This window comes from Prionailurus viverrinus, chromosome E2, assembly GCF_022837055.1.
Source record: "Prionailurus viverrinus isolate Anna chromosome E2, UM_Priviv_1.0, whole genome shotgun sequence".
NCBI lineage: Eukaryota > Metazoa > Chordata > Mammalia > Carnivora > Felidae > Prionailurus > Prionailurus viverrinus.
The window spans coordinates 56,840,186-56,867,803 of NC_062575.1; the positions used below are offsets into that span (position 1 = coordinate 56,840,186).

The window sequence follows — 27,618 nt, forward strand, 5'->3', positions numbered from 1 at the left end:
CGGGGCAGCAAAGACAAACAGGACTAGCAGACCCTGCGCAGGGGAGGACACTGTACGCCCAGGCCCCGCCTAAACCCGCCGCGTCATAGACGCGCCTCGGCCCCGCCCAGCGGCTCGCGCTTGCGCACTTTCCTGCAGACCCGGAACTGGATCGCCCGGAGCAACCAGCGCGCTCGGGTGAGTGAGTCTCCATTTTCCTGGTTTACACCAGGGGCCGTGCTCCTAAAGCCCCGCCTCCACATCCAGGTTTCGGGGTCGCCTGGAAGGTAAAATCCTCGCACTCATTCGTCCCTTTCACCTCTCGCGGCGTGGCTATAAGACGTTCCGATCCCAGTCGCTCGGGGCGGGTCCCGGGCCTCTCTGCATCGTTTCCGTTTAAAATCGCTCTGAGGCAGGTACGGGCCCAGCCTTTCTGTCTCTGGCCCTTGCAGACCCCGATCGCCCTGACAGTCGCTTTCCTGCTCAGAACCTTTCTCTGACTCCCGAGTCTCCCCACTGCCGTCCACCCCCAACCGCGTCGTTCACAGTCGTCACTAGGGAGGTGGATGCAGGCCCTTCGCCCCGCCGCAGGGAGGTCAGAGTGGGGACAGAGATGGCAGGGAAAGACGCAGAAATCTGCGGAGTTAGAAGGCCATCATAAAGTGTGGGGAGAAAGAACGGCGGGGATTGAAACAGAGGCCGTAATAGAGTGGGGTCAGACTGTTGGAGGAGGAATAGTGAGGCAGGGACACAGAAATGGACAAAAGGACAGAAAAGAAACAAGGACACAGAGACTTATACAGAGAAGAAAACACGTAGTGGTCTCAGACAAAGCACAGGACCCAAACCCAGGTGAGTACTGAATTGATTGGATATGGGGATATTAAGTTGTGAAGTACTGATTTGTGGCTTTATGACCTCATTAATCTAAAATTTGGTGAATTGTTCGTTATACAGAAGAGATTGAGAGTTGTGAACCCTGATGTTTGAGGCATCTGCTGTTTCTAAGCATTGCATCAGAAGATCAATTCCATTTGCAACCCCTACTCATCTAGAGGGCAGAGGACTAGCTCAGTGAGTTAACCAGGGAAGACTTTCTATAACCACATGGTGCTTTTTTACAATGGCCATCATTAACAGTACTGTTTCTCTCTCTCCCTTTTTTCTGTGGCTCATGGTATTCTTTGGTGTATCCTCACACTTGTTTTGGCTTTAATCTCAGAATCCATTGGATATCTTTTTAATTTCCAAATTATTTTCCCTCTGAATTTTATTGTTCAGATTATGAATTTTATATACTTTCTACTCTATCGTATGTTGGAACCATTCTTTGATTTCTGGTAAATAACTTTATAATATTTCCTTACACATCCGTTAAGGATGTTGATAATCTTTAACACTCAAAATGTGTTCAGGCAGTTAATTTAATATTCAACAGTTCTCTTTTTCCCTTAAGTGATCTTTTACATTACTGAGTTCCAAGCTGAAGTCTCCAACTAATTAGATTATCCCCTCAAGTCCCCTTTGTCTTTTCTGTACACATGTTGAAAGGTGGTCTGGATTGATGTGGAACTTTGTTCCAGCAGAGCCCATCTCATAATACAGAGATTGCTCAGAGCTCATACCCACAGGTGACCCTTTTTCATGTTTTCCAGGACTTGTAACTATTTGTAATTTCATACAACTTTTCTGGAAAAGAGGAATTAAATGCTTGGGTTTGATCAAACCCCTGAAAGAGAAGCCTTTCTTGTTCAGGAATATGAAAGGTAATCTGGAATTAGGACCAACACTTTTTTTTTTTTTTTTAATTTACATCCCAGTTAGCATGTAGTGCAATAATGATTTCAGGAGCAAAATCCAGTGATTCATCCCCTACATATAAAACCCAGTGAACATCCCAAGAAGTGTCCTTCTTAACACCCCTTACCCATTTAGCTCATCCTCCCACCCAGCACCCTTCCAGCAACCCTCAGTTTGTTCTCTGTATTTAAGAGTCTTTATGTTTTGTCTCCCTCCCTGTTTGTACATTATTTTTGCTTCCCTTCCCTTATGTTCATCTGTTTTGTGTCATAAATTCCACATATGGGTGAAGTCGTATGTTGTATGTGTTACTCTGACTGCTAATTTCACTTAGCATGATACACTCTAGTCCATCCATATTGTTGCAAATGGCAGGATTGCATTCTTTTCGATTGCCAAGTTAATACTCCACTTATATATATACATATAATACTTGTATATACATATATATACTTATATACATATATACTTGTGTGTGTGTGTGTATGTATGTATGTATATCTACACATATATATGTATATACCACATCTTTATCCATTATTCAGTCGATGAACATTGGGCTGTTTTCATTCTTTGGCTATTGTCAATAGTGCTGCTTTAAACGTTGGGGTGCGTGTCCCCCTTCGAAGCAGCACATCTGTATCCCTTGGATAAATACGTAGCACTGCAAGTGCTGGGTCATTGGATAGTTCTATTTTTAATTTTTTAAGGAACCTCCATACTTTTTCCAGAGTGGCTGCACCCATTTGCATTCTCACCAGCAGTGCAAAAGAGATCCTCTTTCTCCGCATCCTCGCCAACATCTGTTGTTGCCTGAGTTGTTACTGTTAGCCATTCTGACAGGTGTGAGGTGGTATCTCATTGTGGTTTTGATTTGTATTTCCCTGATGGTGAGTGAAGTTGAGCATTTTTTCATGTGTCGGTTGGCCATTTGGATGTCTTCTTTGGAAAAGTGTCTATTCATGTCTTCATTTCTTCACTGGATTGTTTTTTGGGTGCTGAGTTTGAGAAGTTCTCTATAGATTTTGGATACTAATCCTTTATCTGATATGCCATTTGCAAATATCTTCCCTCATTCCGCTGTTTGCCTTTTAGTTTTGCTGACTGTTTCCTTCGCTGTGCAGAAGCTTTTTATTTTGATGAGGTCCCAATAGTTCATTTTTGTTTTTGTTTTTCTTGCCTCTGGAGACATGTTGAGTAAGAAGTTGCTGCGGCCAGGTCAAAGAGGTTTTGGCCTGCCTTCTCCTGGAGGATGTTGATGGCTTCCTGTCTTACATTTAGGTCTTTCATCCATTTTGAATTTATTTTTGTGTATGGTGTAAGAAAGTGGTCCAGATTTCTTCTGCATGTCACTGTCCAGTTTTCCCAGCTCCACTTGCTGAAGAGACTGTCTTTATTCCATTGGATATTCTTTCCTGCTTTGTCAAAGATTAGTTGGCCATATGTTTGTGGGTCCATTTCTGGGTTCTCTAGTTTGTTCCATTGATCTGTGGGTCTGTTTTTGTGCTAGTTCCATACTGTCTTGCTGATTACAGCTTTGTAACACAGCTTGAAGTCTGGAATTGTGATATTTGCAGTTTTGGTTTTCTTTTTCAGGATTGCTTTGGTTATTTGGGGTCTTTTGTGGTTTCATACAAATTGTAGGATTGTTTTTTCTAGCTCTGTGAAGAATGCTGGTATTATTTTGATAGGGATTGCATTGAATATGTAGATTGCCTTGGGTAGTATTGACATTTTAACAATATTTGTTCTTCCAATCCATGAATGTGGAATATTTTTCCTTTTTTTTTTTTTTTTTTTTTTTTTGGTGTCTTCAGTTTCTTTTGTAAGCTTTCTATAGTTTTCAGGGTATTGATTTTTCACCTCTTGGGTTAGGTTTATTCCTAGGTATTTTATGGGTTTTGGTGCAGTTGTAAATGGGATCGATTCCTTGATTTCTCTTTCTGCTGCTTCATGATTGGTGTATAGAAATGCAACTAGGGGCACCTGGGTGGCTCAGTCCGTTAAGTGTCTGACTTCAGTTCAGGTCATGATCTCCCTGTTTTTGAGTTTGAGCCCTGCGTCAGGCTCTGTGCTGACAGCTCAGAGCTTGGAGCCTACTTCGGATTCTGTGTCTCCCTCTCTCTCTGCCCCTCCCTTCCTCATGCTCTGCCTCTCTTTCTGTCTCTAAAATAAACATTAAAAAAAAAAAAGAAATGCAATTGATTTCTGTGCATTAATTTTATATCCTGAGACTTTGCTGAATTCATGGATCAGTTCTAGCAGTTTTTTGGTGGAATCTTTGGGATTTCCATATAAAGTACAAGTCATCTGCAAAGAGTGAAAGTTTGACTTCCTCCTTGCTGATTAGGATGCCAGGACAAGCCCTTTCTGCTTAAAGCTATCCAGGCCATCATTTCAGAATTTACTTACACCCAGTTCTGCTCATTCAACTCAAACTTCTTAAGGGTAACTTGGTAAAATTACTCCCCTTCTGAGCCCCAGTGTACCTACCTGTAACATGGAGATGACAGACCAAAAATTCTGAACCTGAGCTAATAAGATCCCTGAAATGATTTTCAAAGTTGGGTGTGTTTTGTGTTGGCAGTTTTCTGGATGAGGGTATGCAGTTATCATTAGAGTTTACAATGTGACCTATTTCCAAAAATAATGAAAAACCACTTAGAAAGAGGCAGAATAGTCTTAGAGAGAGAGACATGCCTCTGTCAGCTCCACCCTCTGTGTGTCTTAGCTATATCTTAAAAATTTGTGTCATCTTTTGACATTAAACCTTCTCATGGCTTCCCATCACCATGAGGACAAAGATCTAAACTCAGAGTGTAGTAACCAGGGAGCTTTGGAGCTCAGGTGGCAACTTGTTCCAAATTGATGGCATGGACAGGCTTCTGTGTCTTCCATCAACCATTCATTGGATGCTGGCTTCCTAGGGAGGAGCCAAGAACTTGAATGAGGGAGTTCCCTTAGGCTGAGTGCCAGGTAGACAAGACAATGCAGTTTCAGTAGAGTGTGTACGTTTCAGCAGGAGGGGAGGGCTTTCTGAAGAAATGCTTGACAAATGCACTTGTTGGACTCCATATAGGAGTTTATTCTCCCTGCATCCCTTCTGTTGCAGTGGGCAGCAAAGGTCTGTCTTTTTCCCATAGTAAGGTGCTCTCTGTATGCATACTCTATATGCATACTGTGGCAGAGGAAGAGGATATCTTGATTCTAAACATTAAACAACATACTTTTTGTCACACAGTATAACCTTACCTGAGAAGGAAGACCAGAAGAAGAGGGGGAAAAAAAAGGAGGAATGGCTCTTTTCCAGGTAAGTCATATTTTTCGATGATTGTTCTTCCTAAAATGTCACATTTTGGACTCATTAATCTTCTCCATCTCAGAGTTGTCCTGCCTACAGTGTTTACTCACACCCAGGGCCTTCTCCCAGTCTCCTCTCATCTCCATGCAGATTCCATCTCACTGTGACCCAGTGACATGGAACTTGGGAAGAGGCTCCTTTTAGGTGGTTATCCTGTGAAGGAGTTTCTTCGCAGGCAAGAACTAGAGATGGGGGAAGTGGGCTGTCGTGTCCTTGAGGTTGGGCAGTAGGATTCTTCAGAGACTCCTTCTAGATGCCCATTCAGCTCATATAAATAAACCAGGATTAAAGAGATTACATACGTAAGTAATATATTAATGCTCACAAGTACTTGAGAAACCCTGGAAAATAAGACTGATGGGGAAATTTGCTTTGTCTGATTTTACAAATGCCTTTTGATGTTAAACGAGGGAATCAGTGTGCTTCTGACTCCCAAATATTAATACTTTGGAATAGAATGGGAAATTCAAAGTATGGATAAGGAATAGAGAGTTTTGTTTTGTTAACACAATTAGTTTTAAAATGTAGAATCAACCTACTTTTCTAACAGTAAGTGTTCTTTAAATTATTTATAGCACATCCATCTCATAAAGACCATGTGTGGTATTCTTTCAGGAACTCTTATGGCATAGATCTTTTAAATAAAAATGTTTATAACTTAGCCTGACATAGGACCAGAACTTTCGGTCATCAGAGAGGCTGGTGCTCAATTTTCATTTTACTAATAATTGTTAAATTTTTTTTTTTGTATTAAACCCCTCTAGTATATATTTTTGTGGTTCAGTTCCACACAGTGGTACATCTTAGAAACTAATAAGTAAAATAACCATTCCCTCTCACATCTTTCACCATCACGGATTATCTTCATCAGGAACCGATGTTCTCTTTAGTGCAAATCTTCTAAAAATGTATTTACATATTGTAATGTGATTTTAGAAAATATTCTTCACTAAATGTTTTATCATCATATTTTACTCTGCAAATTGAAATATTTACATACCATATGTCTTGAAGTTGTTCTCATGTTAGTAAACGTAGAGATAACTGCTTTTTTAGATCCTCATTGGAGCATTCACTAAATGAAGAAACATGGGTCCTTTACAATTTCTTACTGTTTCAAAGAATGCCATGGTGGTGGCTTCTCAGCAGGCTGACTTCACTACAGACATCTAAGGGTATCTTAAAATTGTTATGGGGTGCCTGGTTGGCTAGGTCGATAAGGTGTCCGACTTGGGCTCAGGTCATGATCTCATGGTTAATGAATAAGAGGTCCATGTGGGGCTCTGTGCTGACAGGTCAGAGCCTAGAGCCTACTTCGGATTCTGTGTCTCCCTCTCTCTGCCCCTCCCCAGCTCACATTCTGTCTTTCTCTCAAAAACCAATAAACATTAAAAAAAAAAAAAAGAAAAGAAAAAGATTGTACAGCTTAAGCATGATTACCAGGTTAAAGATACTCTTTCTGAGGAGGCACAGACGTTCCACTTACTAAATAAAGATTTTAAATCAACTGTCTTGAACATCCTCAGCTAAAGGAAAACATGGAAAACATCTAAGAAGTAGGAGAATAATGTTTCAACAAATAGAAAATATCAGTAAAGAGACAGATGAAATAGAAAGGGATGGAATAGTTATTCAGGAGTTAAAAAAGTATAATAGCCAAAATTCAAAATTCACTAGAGGGTGAATGGACAATAGATGGACAATAAGAATAAAGAATCAGTGAACCTAAACATAAGTTAACTGAAATTATCAAGTGTAAGCAGAAGAAAGGGAGAAAAAGAATTAAAGGGAAAAAAAGAAGAAAAATGACAGGAGACTAAGAAATCGTCAAACACTATCAAGAATACTGATATACATGTAATAGGAGTCCTAGAAGGATAAGACAAAGAAAGGGCAGAAAGAATATTTGAAGAAATAAGAGTTGAAAACCTCCCCAGTATGTCAAAACAACCTACACATCCAAAAAACTCAATTAACTTCAAGTATGACAAATGCATGGAGATCCCTGGCAAGCACATAATCAGTCAGCTTTTAATTTTTTTATTTAAAAAAATTTTTTTAACGTTTATTTATTTTTGAGACAGAGAGAGACAGAGCATGAACAGGGGAGGGTCAGAGAGAGAGGGAGACACAGAATCTGAAACAGGCTCCAGGTTCTGAGCTGTCAGCACAGAGCCCAACGTGGGGCTCGAACTCACGGACCGCGAGATCATGACCTGAGCCGAAGTCGGCCGCTTAACCGACTGAGCCACCCAGGCGCCTCAATCAGTCAGCTTTTTAAAAAAATTTTTTTATTTTTTTATTTTTTTAATTTTTAAAAAAAATTTTTTTTTTTCAACGTTTATTTATTTTTGGGACAGAGAGAGACAGAGCATGAACGGGGGAGGGGCAGAGAGAGAGGGAGACACAGAATCGGAAACAGGCTCCAGGCTCCGAGCCATCAGCCCAGAGCCCGACGCGGGGCTCGAACTCACGGACCGCGAGATCGTGACCTGGCTGAAGTCGGACGCTTAACCGACTGCGCCACCCAGGCGCCCCTTTTTAAAAAAATTTTTAATGTTTATTTTATTTTTGGGAGAGAGAGAGAGAGAGACAGAGCACGAGTGGGGGAGGGGCAGAGAGAGAGGAAGACACAGAATCTGAAGTAGGCTCCAGGTTCTGAGCTGTCAGCACAGAGCCCGATGTGGGGCTCGAACCCACAAACCATGAGATCTTGACCTGAGTCAAAGTTGGAAGCTTAACCAACTGAGCCACCCAGGCGCCCCAAGGCTCGCTTTAGATACACAAATAGGTTGAAAGTGGAAGGATGGAAAAAGACATTCCTTGCAGATAGTCATGAAACCTACCTGAGTAGCTATACACATATCAGACCAAATAGACTTTAAGTTGTAAAATTGCTACTAAAGATGTTGAAGGACATTCTATATTGAAAAAAGAGTTAGTCCATCACGAAGATAAAACAACTACAAATGATATGTATATAACAGCAAAGCCCCCAATTTTTTGAAGCAAAAAAAGAGATCTACTATAACAGAGGGAGACCTCAGTGTTCCCTTTTTAATAATGGACAGAACCACCAGACATCAGTAATAGAGCACTGTGCAACACTAAACCAGCTAAACTCAGCAGATATATATAGAACATTCCACTCACCAAAAACATTGCACTCAAAATTAGGAATAGAAGGGAACCTGATCAGTCCGAAAAAGAATATTATAAAAATTCCATAGCTAACATCATACTCATTGGTGAACAACTGAAAACTTCCCCCTAATATCAAGAACAAAACACATATGCCCCACTGTGCCACCACATATCAACACTGTATGGGAAACTTTAATTAGAGAAAATACAGAGGATAAATAAAATGTGTCAGAATTGGAAAAGAAATCAAACGATCTCCACTCATAGTGTACATGATCTTATATTTAGAAATAAGAATCCTCAGAAAGACAGTTACCATATGTTTTCACTCATATGTGGATCCTGAGAAACTTAACAGAGAACCATGGGGGGGGGGGTAGTTAGAGAGAGGGAGGGAGGCAAACCATGAGACTTAAATACTGAGAACAAACTGAGGGTTGGTGGGGGGTGGGGGAGAGGGGAAAGTGGGTGATGGGCATTGAGGAGGGCGGGCACCTTTTGGGATGAGCACTGGGTGTTGTATGGAAACCAAACTGACAATAAATTATATTTCATATAAAAAAAAGAAATAAGAATCCTCAAACTATTAGAATGAATTCACTGAAGTTACAGAATACAATATTAACACTCAAAATTCAGGTTGTGTTTCTGTACAGGAGCAATCAACAAATGGACAGTAAGTAAACAGTTCCATTTAGAAGAGCAAGAAAACAAATGGGAATAAATTTAACCAAGGAAATGGAAGATTTACACACACTGAAATTTCATACAAAGTTGTTGAGGAAAATTAAAGAAAACCTAAACAAATGTCAAGATATCCTGTGCTTGTGGCTTAGAATACCTTAAAATGGCAGTACTCCCCAGAGCAATATAAAGGGTAATGCAGTCCTTAGAACACCCCAACAGCATGTTTTGCCCAAATGGGAAACCTGGTTCTAAAACTCACATAGAATTGGTAAGGACACCAAATAACGAAAATAAATATGAGAAAGAATATCAGAGGACTTAGAATTCTTGACATCAAACCTGACTACAATAACTTTGAGTAATCAAAACTATAATTCCAGCAGAGGCTAGAAATACAGATCAAAGTGATAGAATTGAGTGTCCACAAGTAAACCCATACGTCTGCAATCCATTCCCTTTTACAAGTCTGCCAAAAACAGTGGAAAAAAGAATAGTCTCTTTAATGGTACTGGAACAACTGGATATCCTTGTGTCAATGAAACTGAAACTACCTCCTACCATATAAGTAAATAAATTCAGAATTAATCAAAAGACTACAGGTAAGAGCTAAAACTATAAAAGTCTTAGATGAAAACATAGAGGTAAATCTTCATGACCTTAGGGTTGGCAGTGGATTTTTATATATGATACCAAAAGCAAAAGAGAAAATGACTAAGTAGATAAATTGGTATTCGTCACAATCATGTCTGTGCATTGAGACATTATCACATGAGTGAAACAGTCTACCAAATGGGAGGAAATAATTTGCAAATCACAAATCTAGTAAGGGTGCAGAACCTAGAAATATATGAAGAACTTCTACAACTCAACAACCAAAATACAAAGAGCCCAATTTGCAAAATAGTCAAAGTATTTTAATAGACCTTTCTCCATAGAAGATATACAAATGAAACAAGCACAAGAAGAGGTGTTCGATGAAAGTAGTCATTAGTAAGATGCAGAGTCAAAACCAAATGAGTTATCATTTCATACCCACTAGGATGACTATTGTAAAACAACAACAACAACAACAACAACAAATAAGTGTTGGTAAAGATGTAAAGATTCTTTTTTTTTTTAATTTTTTTTTTTAACGTTTATTTATTTTTGAGACAGAGAGAGACAGAGCATGAATGGGGGAGGGGCAGAGAGAGAGGGAGACACAGAATCAGAAGCAGGCTCCAGGCTCTGAGCCATTAGCCCAGAGCCCGACGGGGGCTCGAACTCACGGACCGTGAGATCGTGACCTGAGCTGAAGTCGGAGGCTTAACCGACTGAGCCACCCAGGCGCCCCAAGATGTAAAGATTCTAATTAGAATCATGACACATTGCTGTTAAGCTGTTGTAGCTGCTGCAGAAAACAGTGTGGCCAATTCTCAAAATATTAAACCATGTGACCCAGTAATTCCACTCCTAGGTATATAACCAAAAGAACTGAAAACAAATACTCAAACTTACTTGTACTTGAAAGTTCACAGCAACTTATTAACATCAGGCAAAGGTGGTAACAAGCAAATGCCCATCAGCAGTTGAGTGAATATGGTCTAGTCCTGCTATGGAATACTCTGCAGGCAGAAGAAAGGAAATGGACCACTGATGCATACTATATCATGGATGAACCCCAAACATTATTCTAAGTGAAAGAAGGCAGATGCAAACGGTCACATTTTTGATGCCATTCCATTCACATGAAAAGATCCAAAATCAGTAAATCCAGAGACAAAGCATTAGTGGTTGCCAGGGACTGGGCAATAGGAAGCACCTGCTTAATGAGTAAAGGATTTCCTTTGGGGCTGATAAAAATGTTTTCTATCTAGACAGAGGTGAGGTTTATGCAACATTGTGAATGCACTGTCACTGAATGGTACTTTAAAATGGCTAATTTTATGTTAACTGTATCTCTTCAAAATTATCTTACACAAATCAAAGAATACTCACTCTAGCCAAGTCCATCTTTACACATCTCTGCTTCTCTAATTTTGTGTCAAATAAGAACACTTGTCCACTTGGTGAAATGTCTTTTCTTCTCAGGGACGGTTGACATTCAGGGACGTAGCCATAGAGTTCTCTCAGGAGGAGTGGGAGTGCCTGGACCCCGCTCAGAGGACCTTGTACAGGGACGTGATGTTGGAGAACTACAGGAACCTGGTCTCCCTGGGTGAAGATAACTTCCCTCCAGAAGTCGGTAATTACTTTTTATGTGTTTGCATTTCCTTTTGAGAGTCCCTGACTTGATCATAGGAGTTTCAAATCCCTGTTCTTTAGGGAGTGATTGCAGCCGTTTTGATGGAGAATGGAAAGGCATCATAATGTGGCAAATGGACTCTTAACTTCCCTTTCCTTCAGAAGTTCTGCACTCCTGCTTGTTTAGGTGGTTGCAGAACATTAGTCAGAAAACCTTATGGGAGGGAAATGGTGATGACGAGCACTGGGTATTATATGTTATATGAATCACTAAATTCTACTGAAACCCATACTATACTGTTTGTTAACTAACTAGAATTTAAATAACCATCTAGAAGTCTGGGGAATAGGATGTAAAAACCCTGAAAGTCTTAGTAAGTCCAATTTCACTGACATCATTAAAGATAAGGCTCAGAGACAATTAAGTTACTTAAAGTTGGGGAAAGAAAAGGAAACCTTACGGTGAATTTTTAAAAATATCTGATTCTGTGGTTTTACCCTTGTGCTTTTGGTTCAGTATTTCTTGGAAAGAACCAGATCTCTGCGTACCTAAAATAATCCTTAAGCATTCAGGCACTCAGTTGACTACTTTTTGAAATATGTTTCTACACCCACATATACTGAATGTCCTTTCTTTGTTGAACAACAAGCTGGGAATGTATTCTGGAAGAGCAAAGCAGATCTGTTTTTCTTTATAAATGGAAATCTCTTCTTGAGCTGAATATCATCTCCATTTTCGAAGCAGGGAAAGAGCCCTGGACTGTGGAAAGTGACCTGAATATTTGGGGAAATCCAGACAGGTGGGAATGTATTGGAGATGTGAGCACAAGTCAGAGCTTAGATGGGCACAGAGTAAACGGCTCCAGTAAATACTGTTTGGGAAGGATCTGTGGGAAAATACAAGTTCATTCCTTATGAGCTTTCAAAGAAAAGCCTCCCTCACCCCCCACCCCCACACTTCTCATTCTGTTATTCAGATGTGTAAATCAAATGTGTACACGTCTAAACTCCCACTGTTAGGACCTACAATGGTGTTACCTGGCCCCTCTGACCATACTGGTGCCATGGTTTGAGAGGGACTGGGATGGCTGTCCCTAAGGAATCTTTTCCCTGATCTCTCTTGGTTCTCATTCCATACAGGTCAGAGCTGAGGCCTCTATAGTGCAGACCCCAGGACCTGTTTACTTTCCATTTCTATTTTGTGTCCTAGAGAACTTCTCAGGAGACAAACAAAATGTAGTATCTGTCTAATAAAAGTAGAGCTAAAGTTTATCTCTTTCTTTCCTGGGCCATCCTGGCTTCTTAGGGTCAGGCCATTGTGCATTAATTAGGAGGAAGTCATGATGTGGATAATTCCAAAAAGTGAAAATCCAAAATTAGATGTAGTTGAAATACAGCACAGCTTACTGTGCTTTTCTGTAGGAAAAGTTAGCTTTTCTGTAGGAAAAACATGTATCATTCCACAGATGTTTATTGCATTCCTGATATACGGAAAGCACCATATTAATAAATTTGGGTGGTGTTTTGTTTAGGTTGTTTTAAGAACTAAAGAGGCAGCAGCAAGTTTTGATGTTAAGTAATCTCTGCACCCATTGTGGGGTTTGAACTCACCACCACAAGGTCAAGGGTTGCATGCTCTACCAAGTGAGCCAGCTAGGCATCCCTTTTTTTTTCTTAACCTTTTGATCCCTTCACCCGTTTCTGCCACTGTCCCCTCAACTTCCTGCCTGTAGTAACCACCAGTCTGTTCTCTGTATCTACTAAGAGAGGTTGTTTTGTTAAGATTCCACATATAAGAGAAATCATACTGTATTCGTCTTTGACTCATTCCTCTTAGCATAATGTTCTCAAGGTCCATCCATGTTGTCACAGATTCTTTCTTTTTTATGGCTGGATAATATTGTGTTATATATACACAACTTTATCCATTCACCCATCAATGGACACTTAGATTGTATCTGTATCTCAACTACTATAAATAGTGCTGCAGTGAACATCAGAATGCTTCTTTTTGACTTAGTATTTTTGTTTTCTTCAGATAAATACTCAGAAGTAGAATTGGTGGATCACACAGTAGTTCTCTTGGCTATACCATTTGATCTCCGACCACCACTGCACAAATTCCCCACCCTGTCACCAATGCTTGTTATTCTTGTCTTTTTAATAACTGCCATTCTAATAGGTGTGAAATGATACCTCACTGTGGTTTTGATTTGCATTTCCCTGGTGATGAATGACGTTGAGCATCTTTTCATGGTCCTGTTGGCCACCTCTAGGTCTTTGTAAAATGTCTATTCAGCTCTTCTGCCCATTTCTTAAATTGGATCATTTGAGCATTTTTGGGCTGTTTTGGATTATTAGTCCCTTATCAGATACATCATTTGCTAATTTTACATTTTGTTGAAAAAGTGTTTCCTTTGCTGTGCAGACACTTTTTAGTTTGATGTAGTCCCACTTATTTTTGCTCTTGTTTTTTCTTTTGGCATCAAGAGTCAAAAAAACAAAAAAATTTCCCCAGACCTGTGTCAAGGAGCTTCTTACCCTCTATCTTTTCTTCTAGGAGTTTTATGGTTTCAGGTCTTAGATTTAGTCTTTAATCCATTCTGAGTTAATTTTTGTGTATGGTGTCAGTCAGTGGTCCAGTTTCACGCTTTTGCCTCTGGCTGTCCCGTTTTCCCAAACCATCGATTGAAGAGATTGTACTTTCCCCCATTGTACAGTCATGTCTTCTTCGTTGTAAGTTAATTGACCATGTGTGTGAGTTTATTTCTAGGCTCTGTTCTGTTCTGTTGATCTGTGTATCTATTTTTATGCTAATACCATACTGTTTTAATTACCACAGCTTTGTAATCAGGGAGTTTGAAATTGGGAATGTGATTCCTCTAGCTTCGTTCTTCTCTCTCAAGATGCTTTAGCATTTGGGTTCTCTTGTGGTTCCATACAAATACAGGACTTTTCTATTTTGTGTGTAGGTTTTTAAGTGGACGTAAATTTTCAACTTATTTTTGTAAATACCAAAGAGTATGACTGCTAGACAACATTTAGTAGTATGTTTAATTCTGTAAGAAACTTGCAGTCTTCCAAAGTGGCATACCATTTTGCATTCCCACCAGCAGTGAATGAGAGTTCTTACTGCTCCATATCCCCACTAGTATTCAGTGTTAGTGTTCTGGATTTTGGCCATTCCCATACATGTGGAGTGACAGTTCATTGTTATAACACACATTGTCCTCAACTAAATCTATGGCATTCTTTAAGCTGAGATTTTATGATACCTTGAGACCATACTTTTTTTGTGGTTTTTTAAAGTTACTGCCTTAGTCACAGAAATATCATGAAATTGATTTGCCATAGCTTTTTATATAATAATACATTATTTTGGGGCACCTGGATGGATCAGTCAGTTTAGCATCTGACTCTGGATTTGGGCTCAGGTCATGATCTCACAGTTCAAGAGTTTGAGCTCTGCACTGGGCGCTGTGCTGACAGTGTGGAGCCTGTTTGGGATTCTCTCTCTCTGCCCCTCCCCCACTCTCCCTCTTACTCTAAGTAAATAAACTTTAAAAAATAATTCTTGTATGTGTCTCCTGGAACATGTATATATTAAATAGTTCTCTTGAGTACCTAGAAATGGAATTCATGGGCTATTCAGTTTGATACTTTTCAGAACAAATACTGAAACAGATGTCAGTCTACACTCTTCCTATAACACCATACTGTCTCCTTTTTGATATTTTCCACTTTCACCTCATACCAATACTATACATTCTTACAGGATGAGTCCGTATTATGCCTGTTGCTAAATCAGTTCCTTTCACCAAGGTCAGGCGTTTAACTTACAACACAACCATGTTCCCATAAATGTGCAAGCACAAGCACGGTCGCCACATGGCCTGTTACTCCTTGGGCTTCACTCTTGCTTTTCTGAATCCAAGTCCTTTCCTCAGATTTTTTATTGAGCTAAGAAACTATACTGGTATCTCCAGGTATATTAATTTTGAGCACCAAAGCACCTAAGTTTCCACATGTCCTGCCCCTCCCCACACTGAAGAAAAACCCCTATTCATACACAGTACAAATTGCTGATGACTGCAACTTGATCTGGTGTTTAATAATGATGTGTGTTTAATAATGTATGAGGATATGATGAAAAGAACAAGACACTATTATAAGAAACCTGTGTATTACAATCTGAAAATCGATAATCTAGCAGGTTAAGTTAGTGAGTAATCACAGTTACACAAAATAATAGTCTCTGGAATTCTAAAGAATTCTTCCTTGAAAACTGAAGACAGAATTTACATTCCATAAGGAACACACAGTAGGAGAAATCAAAGATATGTTGAGAATCACTGAATTATGAAATAACAGCTTGAGATAAATACATTTTTATAAAGATTAGGAATTAAGGAAGATAAACATCTCTATGATTTCATGCACGGTTATATAATAGCCAGTGTATAGATGAGCTCTGTAATCATGAAGTATCATTTCATTATCCAGTTATATGGCCAAAAAATATGGATAGTGTATAATGTGTGTTTGGAAAAATTACCTTAAAATCAGAGAAATTATTAATATGGAAAAATTTATAAAAAGCAAACTTAAAAACATTGATTATTACGATAGTGTTTGAAGACCATCCTTGAAAAACTTACTGTGTTCAGTATAAAGTATTATTTGGTTGTGTAATTATGTAATTCAGTATAAAATATTTACCTTCCAACTCTCTTTAATAGGAATCCCTTCCGATGGATTTGCAATCAAGGAATTATCACCAACAGAGGATATTAATAAAGGAGAATTTTACCACTTAGTGATATTGGAGAGAAATGGAAGTCATGAAATCAAGGATTTTGATTTCCAGGAAGTCTGGGAAGATATGCATGAGTTTGAAAGTCAGTGGGGATATGATACAAGAAATTATAAAGTGCCTTTGACCCATAACAAAAATCTCATTTGTAGAAAAGACCAGCAACTTAATCAGTCCTCAGTTACTGTTCCTGAAAAGCAGAGTGTTTCTGTAAGAAATAATACATACCAGTATTTCATGCATGAGGAGCCATTTATGAGGAATTCGTTAAAACTGGGCGGTAACAGAAGTGGTTCTGGAAACCAGTACATAAACTGCGTGGAAAATAGAACTGGATTAAGTTTGCAGGCACATCTGGCTGAACTCCAGAGATTTCACAGTGAGGAGAAAATGTATGAATGTAATCCAACTGAGAAGTCTGTCAGCAATGGTTCCTCAGTCTCACCACTTCAAGGAATTCCTCCCAGTACCAAAAACATTTGGAATAAATCTAGGAAGATTTTAAAATACCCTTTATTACCTGCACAATACAGGAGAGGTTATGCTAGAGGAAAATCTTACAAATGTAATGACTGTGGGAAGGCTTTTAGCAAAAGCTCAAATCTCATGAGTCATGAGAGAATTCATTGTGGACAGAGACCTTACAAATGTAATGACTGTGGCAAAGCCTTTACAGACCGTTCAAATCTTACTCGACATAAGAAAATCCATACTGGAGAGAAACCTTACAAATGTAACGAGTGTGGCAAAGCATTTACCCAATGTGCAAACCTTACTAGGCATCAGACAATACACACTGGAGAGAAACCACACAAATGTAACGTGTGTGACAAGGCTTTTAACCAAAGTTCGAGCCTTATGGCACATCGGAGAATTCATACGGGAGAAAAACCTTATAAATGTAGTAAGTGTGATAAGGCTTTTATCAAACGTTCAGACCTTTGGGGTCATGAGAGAACTCATACTGGAGAGAAACCTTACAAATGTAGCGAGTGTGGCAAAGCCTTTGCTGAGCGTTCAAATCTTACTCAACATAGAAAAATCCATACTGGAGAGAAACCTTACACATGTAATGAGTGTGGCAAAGCATTTACCCAATTTGCATCCATTACTAGGCATCAGAAAATACACACTGGAGAGAAACCACACAAATGTAACGTGTGTGACAAGGATTTTATCCAAAGTTCAAACCTTATGGCACATCAGAGAATTCATACAGGAGAGAAACCTTATAAATGTAGTAAGTGTGATAAGGCTTTTATCAAACGTTCAGACCTTTGGGGTCATGAGAGAACTCATACTGGAGAGAAACCTTACAAATGTAATGAGTGTGGCAAAGCATTTACCCATTTTGCAACCCTTAATACACACCGGAAAATACACACTGGAGAGAAACCATACAAATGTAATGTGTGTGACAAGGATTTTATCCGAAGTTCAAGCCTTACGAGACATCGAAGAATTCATATGAGAGAAAAACCTTATAAATGTAATAAATGTGGTAAGGCTTATATCAAACATTCAGACCTTTGGTGTCATGAGAGAATGCATATTGGAGAGAAACAAATGTCATGAGTGTAGCAAAGCCTCTCGTGGAATGATCACATCTTACTCAGCATAAGAAAATCCATACTGGAGAGAAACCTTATAAATGAGTGTGGCAAAGCTTTTGCCCAATTGCAAAACTTATGAGGCATCAGAAAACACATCATGAAAAGAAACACAGTAAACCTAATATGTGTGGTGGTGCATTTATTCAAAGCTTCAGCTTTGGGGTCATCAAAGAACTCCTGGTAGAAAGAAAACTTGCAAATAAAGTGAGCAAGTGTTCAAGCTGTACTCAGCATCACAGATTCCATCAAGGAGAGTTAACATATGAAACTAATGTACGTGGCAAAACTTGTTACCATGGCTCACACCTCACCTGGTATCAGAATATAATCTCTGAACCATACAAATGGAATGTATGGCAAGGCTTATACAAGGTTATACCTTGGGGAACATAATTTTTTCTAGAGAGAAACCTTACAAATGTAATGAGTGTGATCAGCTTTATAAAAGTGTACAACTTTGGGGTGGAGGGTAAAAATAAGTGAATGGGATTAAGAGGTACAGACTTCCAATAATAATAATAAAAAAAAAAATGTACAACTTTTGGTCCTGAAAGAATTTACAACAAAGAATTCATACTGGACAGAAACATTACAAACGTAATGAAAGTGATAATTTATTCAGCCAATTCTCTCAGTGGACTACCATAAGAAAATTCATACTGGGGGGAACTAGGTTTATTTTGAGCATTAATCAATGTTAGGTGTTAAATTCCACAGAAAATTAAAATTATTTAAATTCATGAGATGAAGTGTGTCAATGCAACAAGTATATCTGGAAAGACCTAATCATCTTCTGTTTAAATCTCTTTGAAAGATTTTATTTTCTTCTCTACATGCATCATGGGACTCAAACTCACAACCACACAATCAAGAGTCACATGCTTTTCCGACTGAGCCAGCTAGGCACCCCTATAGTTTTTTTTACTACATTTGCTATTCTTTGGGCACCTGGGTGGTTTTGTCAGTTAAGCATCTGACTTCAGCTCAGGTCATGATCTCACAGTTCATGGGTTTGAGCCCCGCATCAGGTTATGTGCTGACAGCTCAGAGCCTGGAACCTGCTCTGGATTCTGCTTCTCCCTCTGTGCCCCTCCCCCACTCACGCTCTCTTTCTCTCAATTTGATATTCCTTGAGGCTATAGTATTATTGAGGACTTAAAGCCTCAAGTTTGGAGTCCATGGATGTTACACTTTCATTACATGTGTTTTACTTGTCAACCACAGTGGTCTCAGAAAGAAATGGTAAGGTGAAAGGAACCTAATTGATTAGGTAGGTGGTGCTTACTCATACTCTATAACCTGGAAAAACTAGGATGCTAATTTTAAGATACAGTATAAATTTGAGAGCATGGGGAGTGGCAGGGAATAGATATAAAGCTATTATCTAAATTGCCATGTTTTCTGTGGTTGTAGGCACTTCTCTGGATTCAATGATATCATTAAGAGCCTTTGTTCATTTTATTAGAGGCAAGGATTACTCTATCAGATAGATGGTCATGAAACAGTAGGTCGGGACACTGAATGAGATTTTCATGTGAGAGTGATGGGTTACTAAAGATGGTATATGTGGTAGAGAAAATGGAAGAGGAATGATGGTCTTTCCCTCTTGTGAAAGGTAACTGCTGTTGTATATCATCAATGAGTAAAAAATTAGTCTTATTTTTGGAAACTGAAAAGTCTAGAGGACCTTTTAATCAAAAGAACCAAAGTTGGGGAGAGAGGAGGGGCCAACATGGAGAAGTAGGGGGATCCATACTTCCTGCATCTCTCAAAGAAGTGCAGAAGTCAAAGGACTTTGAACACTAGAGCCTGGGAGGAAAAGAGACTGAATTTACTAGGAAGAAAATGGGAAAACTGGAAAAAAGATAAGTGAATGACTGTGAACTGGGGGAGATAAAAAAAAGCCAAGTGGGCATGGAGGGGAAGGACCCCCTTCTGCGGAGAGACAAAGGGAAGAGAGCGAGCGGCTAAGGAAGTGTAGGTCCATATCTGGGCAGGAGAAAGACCTTGGACTGAGACTAATTGGGATCCTATCTCTAACTGTGGGGCTTTCTACTGACTAGGGCCGGCTCCTTATTCGTGCACCTGAGGAGGAGGGGAGCCAGGCCTGGGTGAGGTGGTAGGTCATGGGCTCAGTCCCCAGTTGGAGAAAGTGGTTCCCTCCCTGGAGGGCTGCGGGATAGTACAAAGCCTGCCTGCGTCTGCCACCCCTGGGGCTCAGTGGCTGGGCCTAGGGTACAGTCTGCAGTAGGAAAAGGCAGCCATCTCCCTGGAGTGCTGTGAGAAAAGACAAAGTCTGCCTGCGTCTGCCACAGCGGGGGTAGCGAGGGCAGCGGCTCATTCCACAGTAGGAGAAGGTGGTCCTCCCGGAAGTGCAGGGTCACAGACAAAGCCAGACGGAACCACATACCCTGCGCACTGAGAGGCGCTTCCCCAGTGCCAGAGCACACACAGCAGGACTTTGAATCCTAGCCAAGCGCGGGGTCAGGGGAGTTGGCAGAGTGAGAAGGACCACCCCATCTGCACCCAGGGCACAGCGAGGATGACTCAGAGTCCACTGGGTCTGGCTCCCTGAGGAAGAGACTGGGGGGAATCACCATTCCTCCCCACTGCCACCACCACCACCAAGACTGGGCCTCAGGGATCACTCCCCCGCCCATAGGGGAGGTGGGTCCAGACTACACCAAACGACGCCCCTTCTCACTGGGTAACTGCATATCCACCAGAGCGGCACAGGCCCTGTGGACAGCTCCTCCTGACAAGCGCTGTAGCATTGCCTGTATTCACTCTAGGTCAATTCTGGATATATAGAAATATTCTCCCCCCTCCCCACCCCCACCATTTCTCCTCCTTATCTCTTCCCTCCCATAGGCTGGTTACTCTGGTTACTGGTTTGTCTAAACAGACATATTTAATCCAGTGTCTTGATACATGTTCTACACCTCCTTCTTTACACTCCTTTCTCCTTCTCTGGAATAATCAAGCCAAATAGTTTCTCTGAGTAACTTTATCTTCGTTTCATTTGCCACCCTCCTTTATTTTCCTTTCTCTCGTGATTAAGCCTTTTAGTCTCTCTGCCTAGTCAATGTTTACTTTTTCTCCCCCTTCCCCCTGTCATTTCTCTCTTTGTATGTGCTCTTCCATCAGCACCGCCTCCACCGTATTCTTTACTTGTAGTAGGTGTTTTGGGGTTTTTTGTTTTTAGTCTTTAGTTTTTTGTTTGTGCTTTTTGTTTGTGTCTTTGTGTGTTTTTGTCTCCTGTTTGTCTATCTGTTTTCCTTTACAGGGCTACTCCCAGGAAGAAATCAAAGCACACCTGGTGGAGGGTCCAAAATATCTCTATGAGTAGGGCAATAAAATAACCAAAGTCACAACAGACAGCAAGTAACAACCTCTGAAAAAATACTGCCTGAAGGGCCAGGCCCTGGGCACTGTAGGACCCTACTTTAATACAGCACTGCTCATAGGTGCAGAGCACACACCAAGCTTTTAAAATGCATAAGGGACAGAAAACTAGCCAAAATGACAAAACAGGAGAATTCTAAAAAGGTATTCCAGGAAGTAGTACCAGCTAATGAATTGATCAAAAATGATTTAAGAAATATAACTGAACAAGAATTTAGAATAATAGTCATAAAATTAAGTGCTGGGCTTGAAAAAAATAATAGAAGACAGCAGAGAATCTATTGCTACAGAGATCAAGGGACTAAAAAATAGTCATGATGAATAAAAAAATGCTATAAATGAGGTGCAAAATAAAATGGAGGTGGCCACAGTACAGATTGAAGGGAAGGGGGGAGAACAGGTGAATTAGAAGATAAAATTATGAAAAAAGAGGAAGCTGAGAAAAGGAGAGAGAAAAAATCCAGGACTATGAGGGGAGAATTAGAGAACTAAGTGATGCAATCAAACAGAACAATAACTGTATCATAGGAATTCCAGAAGAAGAAGAGAAAGGGGCTGAAGGTGTACTTGAACAAATCATAGCTGAGAACTTCCCCGATTTGGGGAAGGAAACAGGCATTGAAATCCAAGAGGCACAGAGAACTCCCTTCAGATGTAACTTGAATCGATCTTCTGCACAACATATCATAGTGAAACTGGCAAAATACAAGGAAAAACAGAATTCTGAAAGCAGCTAGGGATAAACGGGACTTAACATACAAAGGCAGACACATAAGGGTAGTAGCAGACCTATCTACTGAATCCTGGCAGGCCAGGAAGGAATGGCAGGAAATCTTCAATGTGATGAACAGGAAACATCTGCAGCCAAGAATACTTTACTCAGTAAGTCTGTCATTTAGAATAGAAGGAGATATAAAGGTTTTCTCAAACAAACAAAAACTGAAGGAATTCATCACCAATAAACCAGCCCTACAAGAGATCCTAAGGGGGATTCTGTGAGTGAAATGTTGCAAGGACCACAAAGTACCAGAGACACCGCTACAAGCATGAAACCTACAGACATCACAATGACTAAGCCCGTATCTTTCAATAATAACATTGAATGTAAATGGACTAAATGCTCCAATCAAAAGACGCAGGGTATCAGAATGGATAAAAAAAACAAGACCCATCTATTTGCTGTCTACAAGAGACTCATTTTAGACCTGAGGACACCTACAGAATGAAAGGGAGGGGATGGAGAACTATCTATCATGCTACTGGAAGTCAAAAGAAAGCTGGAGTAGCCATACTTATATCAGACAAACTAGACTTTAAATTAAAGGCTGTAACAAGAGATGGAGAAGGGCATTATATAACTACAGGGTCTATCCATCAGAATGAGCTAACAATTATAAATGTCTATGCACCGAATTCAGGAGCCCCCAAATATACAAAACAATTAATCACAAACATAAGCAACCTTATTGATAAGAATGTGGTAACTGCAGGAGACTTTAATACTCCACTTACAGTAATGGATAGATCATCTAGACAGAGAATCAATAAAGAAACAAGTGCCCTGAATGATATATTGGACCAGATGGAATTGACAGATATATTTAGAACTCTGCATCCCAAAGCAACAGAATATACTTTCTTCTTGAGTGCACATGGAACATTCTCCAAGACAGATCACATACTGGGTCACAAAACAGCCTTTAATAAGTATAAAAGAATTGAGATCATACCATGCACACTTTCAGACCACAATGCTATGAAACTTTAAATCAACCACAGGAAAAAGTCTGGAAAACCTCCAAAAACATGGAGATTAAAGAACACCCTACTAAAGAATGAATGGGTCAACCAGGCAATTAGAGAAGAAATTTGAAAACATATGGAAACAAATGAAAAAGAAAATACAACAATCCAAACGCTTTGGGATGCAGCGAAGGCAGTCCTGAGGGGAAAATACATTGCAATCCAGGCCTATCTCAAGAAACAAGAAAAATCCCAAATACAAAACCTAACAGCACACCTAAAGGAACTAGAAACAGAACAGCAAAGACACCCCAAAACCAGCAGAAGAAGAGAAATAATAAAGATCAGAGCAGAAATAAACCATATAGAATCTAAAAAAACCAGTAGAGCAGATCAATGAAACCAAGAGTTGGTGCTTTGAAAAAATAAACAAAATTGATAAACCTCTAGCCAGGCTTCTCAAAAAGAAGAGAGAGAGGACCCAAATAGATAAAATCATGAATGAAAATGGAAGTATTACAACCAATCCCTCAGAAATACAAGCAATTATCAGGGAATACTATGAAAAATTATATGCCAACAAACTGGACAACCTGGAAGAAATGGACAGATTCCTAAGCAGCCACACACTTCAAAAACTCAAACAGGAAGATATAGAAAATTTGAACAGAGCCATAACCAGTTAAGAAATTGAATCAGTTATCAAAAATCTCCCAACAAATAAGAGTCCAGGACCAGATGGCTTCCCTGGGGCATTCTCCCAGAAATTTAAAGCAGAGATAATACCTATCCTTCTCAAGTTGTTCCAAAAAATATAAAGTGAAGAAAAACTTCCAGACTCACTCTATGAAGCCAGTATTACTTTGATTCCCAAACCAGACAGAGACCTAGCAAAAAAAGAGAACTACAGGCCAATATCCCTGATGAATATGGATGTAAAAATTCTCAATAAGATACTAGCAAATCAAATTCAACAGCATATAAAAAGAATTATTCACCATGACCAAGTGGGATTCATTCCTAGGCTGCAGGGCTGGTTATCACCTCAGTCCATGTGATACATCACATTAATAAAAGATAAGAACCACATGATCCTGTCAATGCAGAAAAAAAGCATTTGACAAAATTCAGCATCCTTTCTTAATAAAAACCCTCGAGAAAGTCGGGATAGAAGGAACATACTTAAACATCATAAAAGCCATTTATGAAAAGCCCACAGCTAATATCATCTTCAACAGGGAAAAACTGAGAGCGCTCCCCTTGAGATCAGGAACATGATAGGGATGTCCACTCGAACCACTATTGTTTAACATACTGTTGGAAGTTCTAGCATCAGCAATCAGACAACATAATGAAATAAAAGGCAGAAATGAAATCAAATGAAATCAAAATTGGCAGAGATGAAGTCAAGCTTTCACTTTTTGAAGATGACATGATACTACACATGGAAAACCTGATAGACTCCACCAAAAGTCTGCTAGAACTGATACTAGAATTCAGCAAAGTCCTAGGATACAAAATTAATGTACAGAAATCACCTACATTTTTATACACTAACAATGAAGCAACTGAAAGACAAAGAAATGTATCTCATTCACAACTGCACCAAGAATCATAAATACCTAGGAATAAACCTAATCAAAGATGGAAAAGATCTGTACGCTGAACACTATAGAAAGCTGATGAAGGAAATTGAAGAAGGTATAAAGAAATGGAAAAACATTCTGTGCTCATGGATTGGAAGAATAAACATTGTTAAAATGTCAATACTACCCAAAGCAATCTACACATTCAACGCAATCCCAATCAAAATTGCACCAGGATTCTTCTTGAAGCTAGAACAAGCTATCCTAAAATTTGAATGGAACCACAAAAGACCCCAAATAGCCAAAGTAATATTGAAGAAGAAGACCAAAGCGGGAGGCATCACAATCCCAGACTTTAGCCTCTACTACAAAGCTATAATCATCAAGACAGCATGGCATTGACACAAAAACAGACACAGAGACCAATGGAATAGAATAGAAACCCTAGAATTAGGCCCACAAACAGATGGCCAACTAATCTTTGACAAAGCAGGAAACAATATCCAATGGAAAAAAGACAGTCTCTTTAACAAATGGTGCTGGGAGAACTGGACACCAACATGCAGAAGAATGAAACTAGACCACTTTCTTACACCATACACAAAAAGAAACTCAGAATGGAAAAAGGACCTGAATGTGAGATAGGAAACCATCAAAACCCTAGAGGAGAAAGCAGGAAAAAAACATCTCTGACCTCAGCCGCAGCAATTTCTTACTTGACACATTTCCAAAGACAAGGGAATTAAAAGCAAAAATGAAGTACTGGGACCTCATCAAGATAAAAAGCTTCTGCACTGCAAAGGAAACAATCACAAAACTAAAAGGCAACCAATGGAATGGGAAAAGATATTTGCAAATGACATATTGGACAAAGGGCTAGTATCCAAAACCTTTAAAGAACTCACCAAACTCCACACCCGAAAAACAAATAATCCAGTGAAGAAATGGGCAGAAGACATGAATAGATACTTCTCTAAAGGAGACATCCAGATGGCCAAGAGGCACATGAAAAGATGCTCAACGTCACTCCTCATCAGGGAAATACAAATCAAAACCACAATGAGATACGACCTCACACCAGTAAGAGTTGCTAAAATGAACAAATCAAGAGACCATGGATGCTGGAGAGGATGTGCAGAAATGGGAGCCCTCTTGCACTGTTGGTGGAAATGCAAACTGGTGCAGCCGCTCTGGAAAACAGTGTGGAAGTTCCTCAAAAAATTAAAAATAGATCTACCCTATAACCCAGCAATAGCACTCCTAGGAATTTACCCAAGGGATACAGGAGTGCTGATGCATAGGTGCACTTGTACCCCAATGTTTATAGCAGCACTTTCAACAATAGCCAAATTATGGAAAGAGCCTAAATGTCCATCAACTGATGAATGGATAAAGAAGATGTGGTTTACATATACAATGGATCCTACTTGGCAAAGAGAAAGGATGAAATCTGGCCATTTGTAGCAACGTGGATGGAACTGGAGAGTATTATGCTAAGTGAAATAAGTCAGGCAGAGAAAGATAGATAACATATGTTTTCACTAATATATGGAGCCTAAGAAACTTACCAGAAGACCAGGGGGGAGGGGAAAGGGAAAAAGAAAGTCACAGAGAGGGAAGAAACAAACTATAAGAGACTCTTAAATACTGAGAATAAACTGAGGGTTGATGGGGAGTGGGAGGGAGGGGAGGATGCGTGATGGGCATTGAGGAGGAGGGCACCTGTTGGGATGAGCACTGGGTACTGTATAGAAACCAATTTGACAGTAAATTACAGATTAAAAAAACAACAAAACAGAACAAAGAACCAAAGTAGGGGTGCCTGGGTGGCTCAGTATGTTGAGATTCCAACTCAATTTTGGTTCAGGGTTGTGGGATCAATCTTTGTGTTAGGTCCTCCACAGAGTGTGGAGCCTGTTTAAGATTCTGTCTCTCTCTGCCCCTCTCACCTACCTGTGCTCTCAAAAACAAAAGCAAAAAAAAAAAATAAACCCAACAGTATTATACTTGCGAAGTTTTCAAATTTGGCCACAGAAATTGCATATTTATATCATTTTATTTCGGATACCCTGTTTCTCTTATCTAAGTAAGTGAAATGTAAGCTTTTGTGTAACCCTAAATGAATCATGTGCCTTTTTTTTTTTAATGTTTATTTTTTGAGAGGGAGAGAGGGAGTGTGAGTGGGGAAGGGGCAGAGAGAGAGGGAGACACAGAATCTGAAAGAGGCTCCAGGCTCTAGCTGTCAGCACAAAGCCCAACACAGGGCTCAAACCCACGAACTATGAGATCATGATCTGAGCCGAAGTTGGACACTTAAACTACTGAGCCACCCAGGCTCCCCCATCTGCCTTTTACTAGCCCAGGTGCATCCTGGCTCACTGGGGCATTTCATATTCTTGGACTCTCCAGGTTGAATATCATCCATTACAATTTTCTTCCATGTTAGATTCAAACCTACAATTTTGGAAATACATATTCATAACCTGAATGTGTTTGAGAGTTATGCACTCCACAGTATATCCCAGATTATTTTTCTGGCTATAATGAAAATACCATAATAATGCAATTTCAAACTCTCACCCTGTACAACCTGCCTCGCCATTCATAAATATACACCATATGATTATATTTTGGCATGCCTTTTGTGCGACAATGAGACCCATGTGTTGCACCGTTATATTAAATAACAACAGAAAAGTAGTAGGCATATGAAAAGAATTAGGAACTAAAAGAAAATTTCAGAAGCATAAAGATAACACAAACTACATTTTTGCTGGAGTGCTCAGGGAATAATTTGAAAAGATAAGGCTTCATGAGTTTACTCTCAAGAATGAACATACACGGGGAGCCTGGGTGGTTCAATTGGCTGAGTGTCCGACTTCAGCTCAGGTCAAGATCTCACGGTCTGTGAGTTCGAGCCCCACATCGGGCTCTGTGCTGACAGCTGAGAGCCTGGGGCCTGCTTCAGATTCCATGTCTCCCTCTCTCTCTGCCCCTTCCCTGCTTATGCTCTGTCTCTCTGTCTCCAAAATAAATAAATTAATTTAAAAAAGAAGAATGAACATACACAATGGCAATTTTGATAACTAGAAATCTCTTATTTACCCTCTAAAACATTTATGCTCACTTGCATTGTGCTTAGTCCACTGGAACAGGATGTCAGATGTCAAGAATGATGACTGCATGCACTGAAGTGTAAGGAGAATGTTTATTACATAATGATGCTTTCTCGGGAGAGCAGGGTAGGCTTCTCAAGTTCTGAAA

The 27,618-nt window shown here is 39.8% G+C and overlaps 2 protein-coding genes across 4 annotated transcripts in view; one reads left to right on the plus strand and one right to left on the minus strand.

The window, feature by feature from the left end:
* LOC125153772 (zinc finger protein 677-like) overlaps window positions 1-27,618 on the minus strand; it is a 160,664-nt gene that overhangs the window by 87,087 nt on the left and 45,959 nt on the right. The window contains exon 7 of one of the 3 annotated variants that reach the window (XM_047837288.1): window positions 26,085-27,612. The exons of the other annotated variants lie outside the window; for them this stretch is intronic. Coding sequence (XP_047693244.1) covers window positions 27,566-27,612 — 47 coding nt within the window. The 3' untranslated portion in view covers window positions 26,085-27,565. Of the gene's footprint in view, window positions 1-26,084; window positions 27,613-27,618 lie in introns of those variants that run through there. 3 annotated transcript variants of the gene reach the window in all.
* Window positions 137-18,360, plus strand: LOC125153768 (zinc finger protein 677-like). Its single transcript, XM_047837279.1, has 4 exons — window positions 137-266; window positions 5,021-5,089; window positions 11,042-11,195; window positions 15,934-18,360. Exons 2-4 carry the CDS (start codon window positions 5,075-5,077, stop codon window positions 17,580-17,582), a joined length of 1,818 nt encoding a protein of 605 aa, XP_047693235.1. The 5' UTR covers window positions 137-266; window positions 5,021-5,074; the 3' UTR covers window positions 17,583-18,360.

What these genes read in the sequence shown, in the direction of transcription:
- LOC125153768 (XM_047837279.1), top strand. An exon ending in TAACTTCCCTCCAGAAGTCG is followed by an intron (nt 11,196 to 15,933) that starts GTAATTACTTTT and finishes TCTCTTTAATAG; the next exon opens with GAATCCCTTCCGATGGATTT.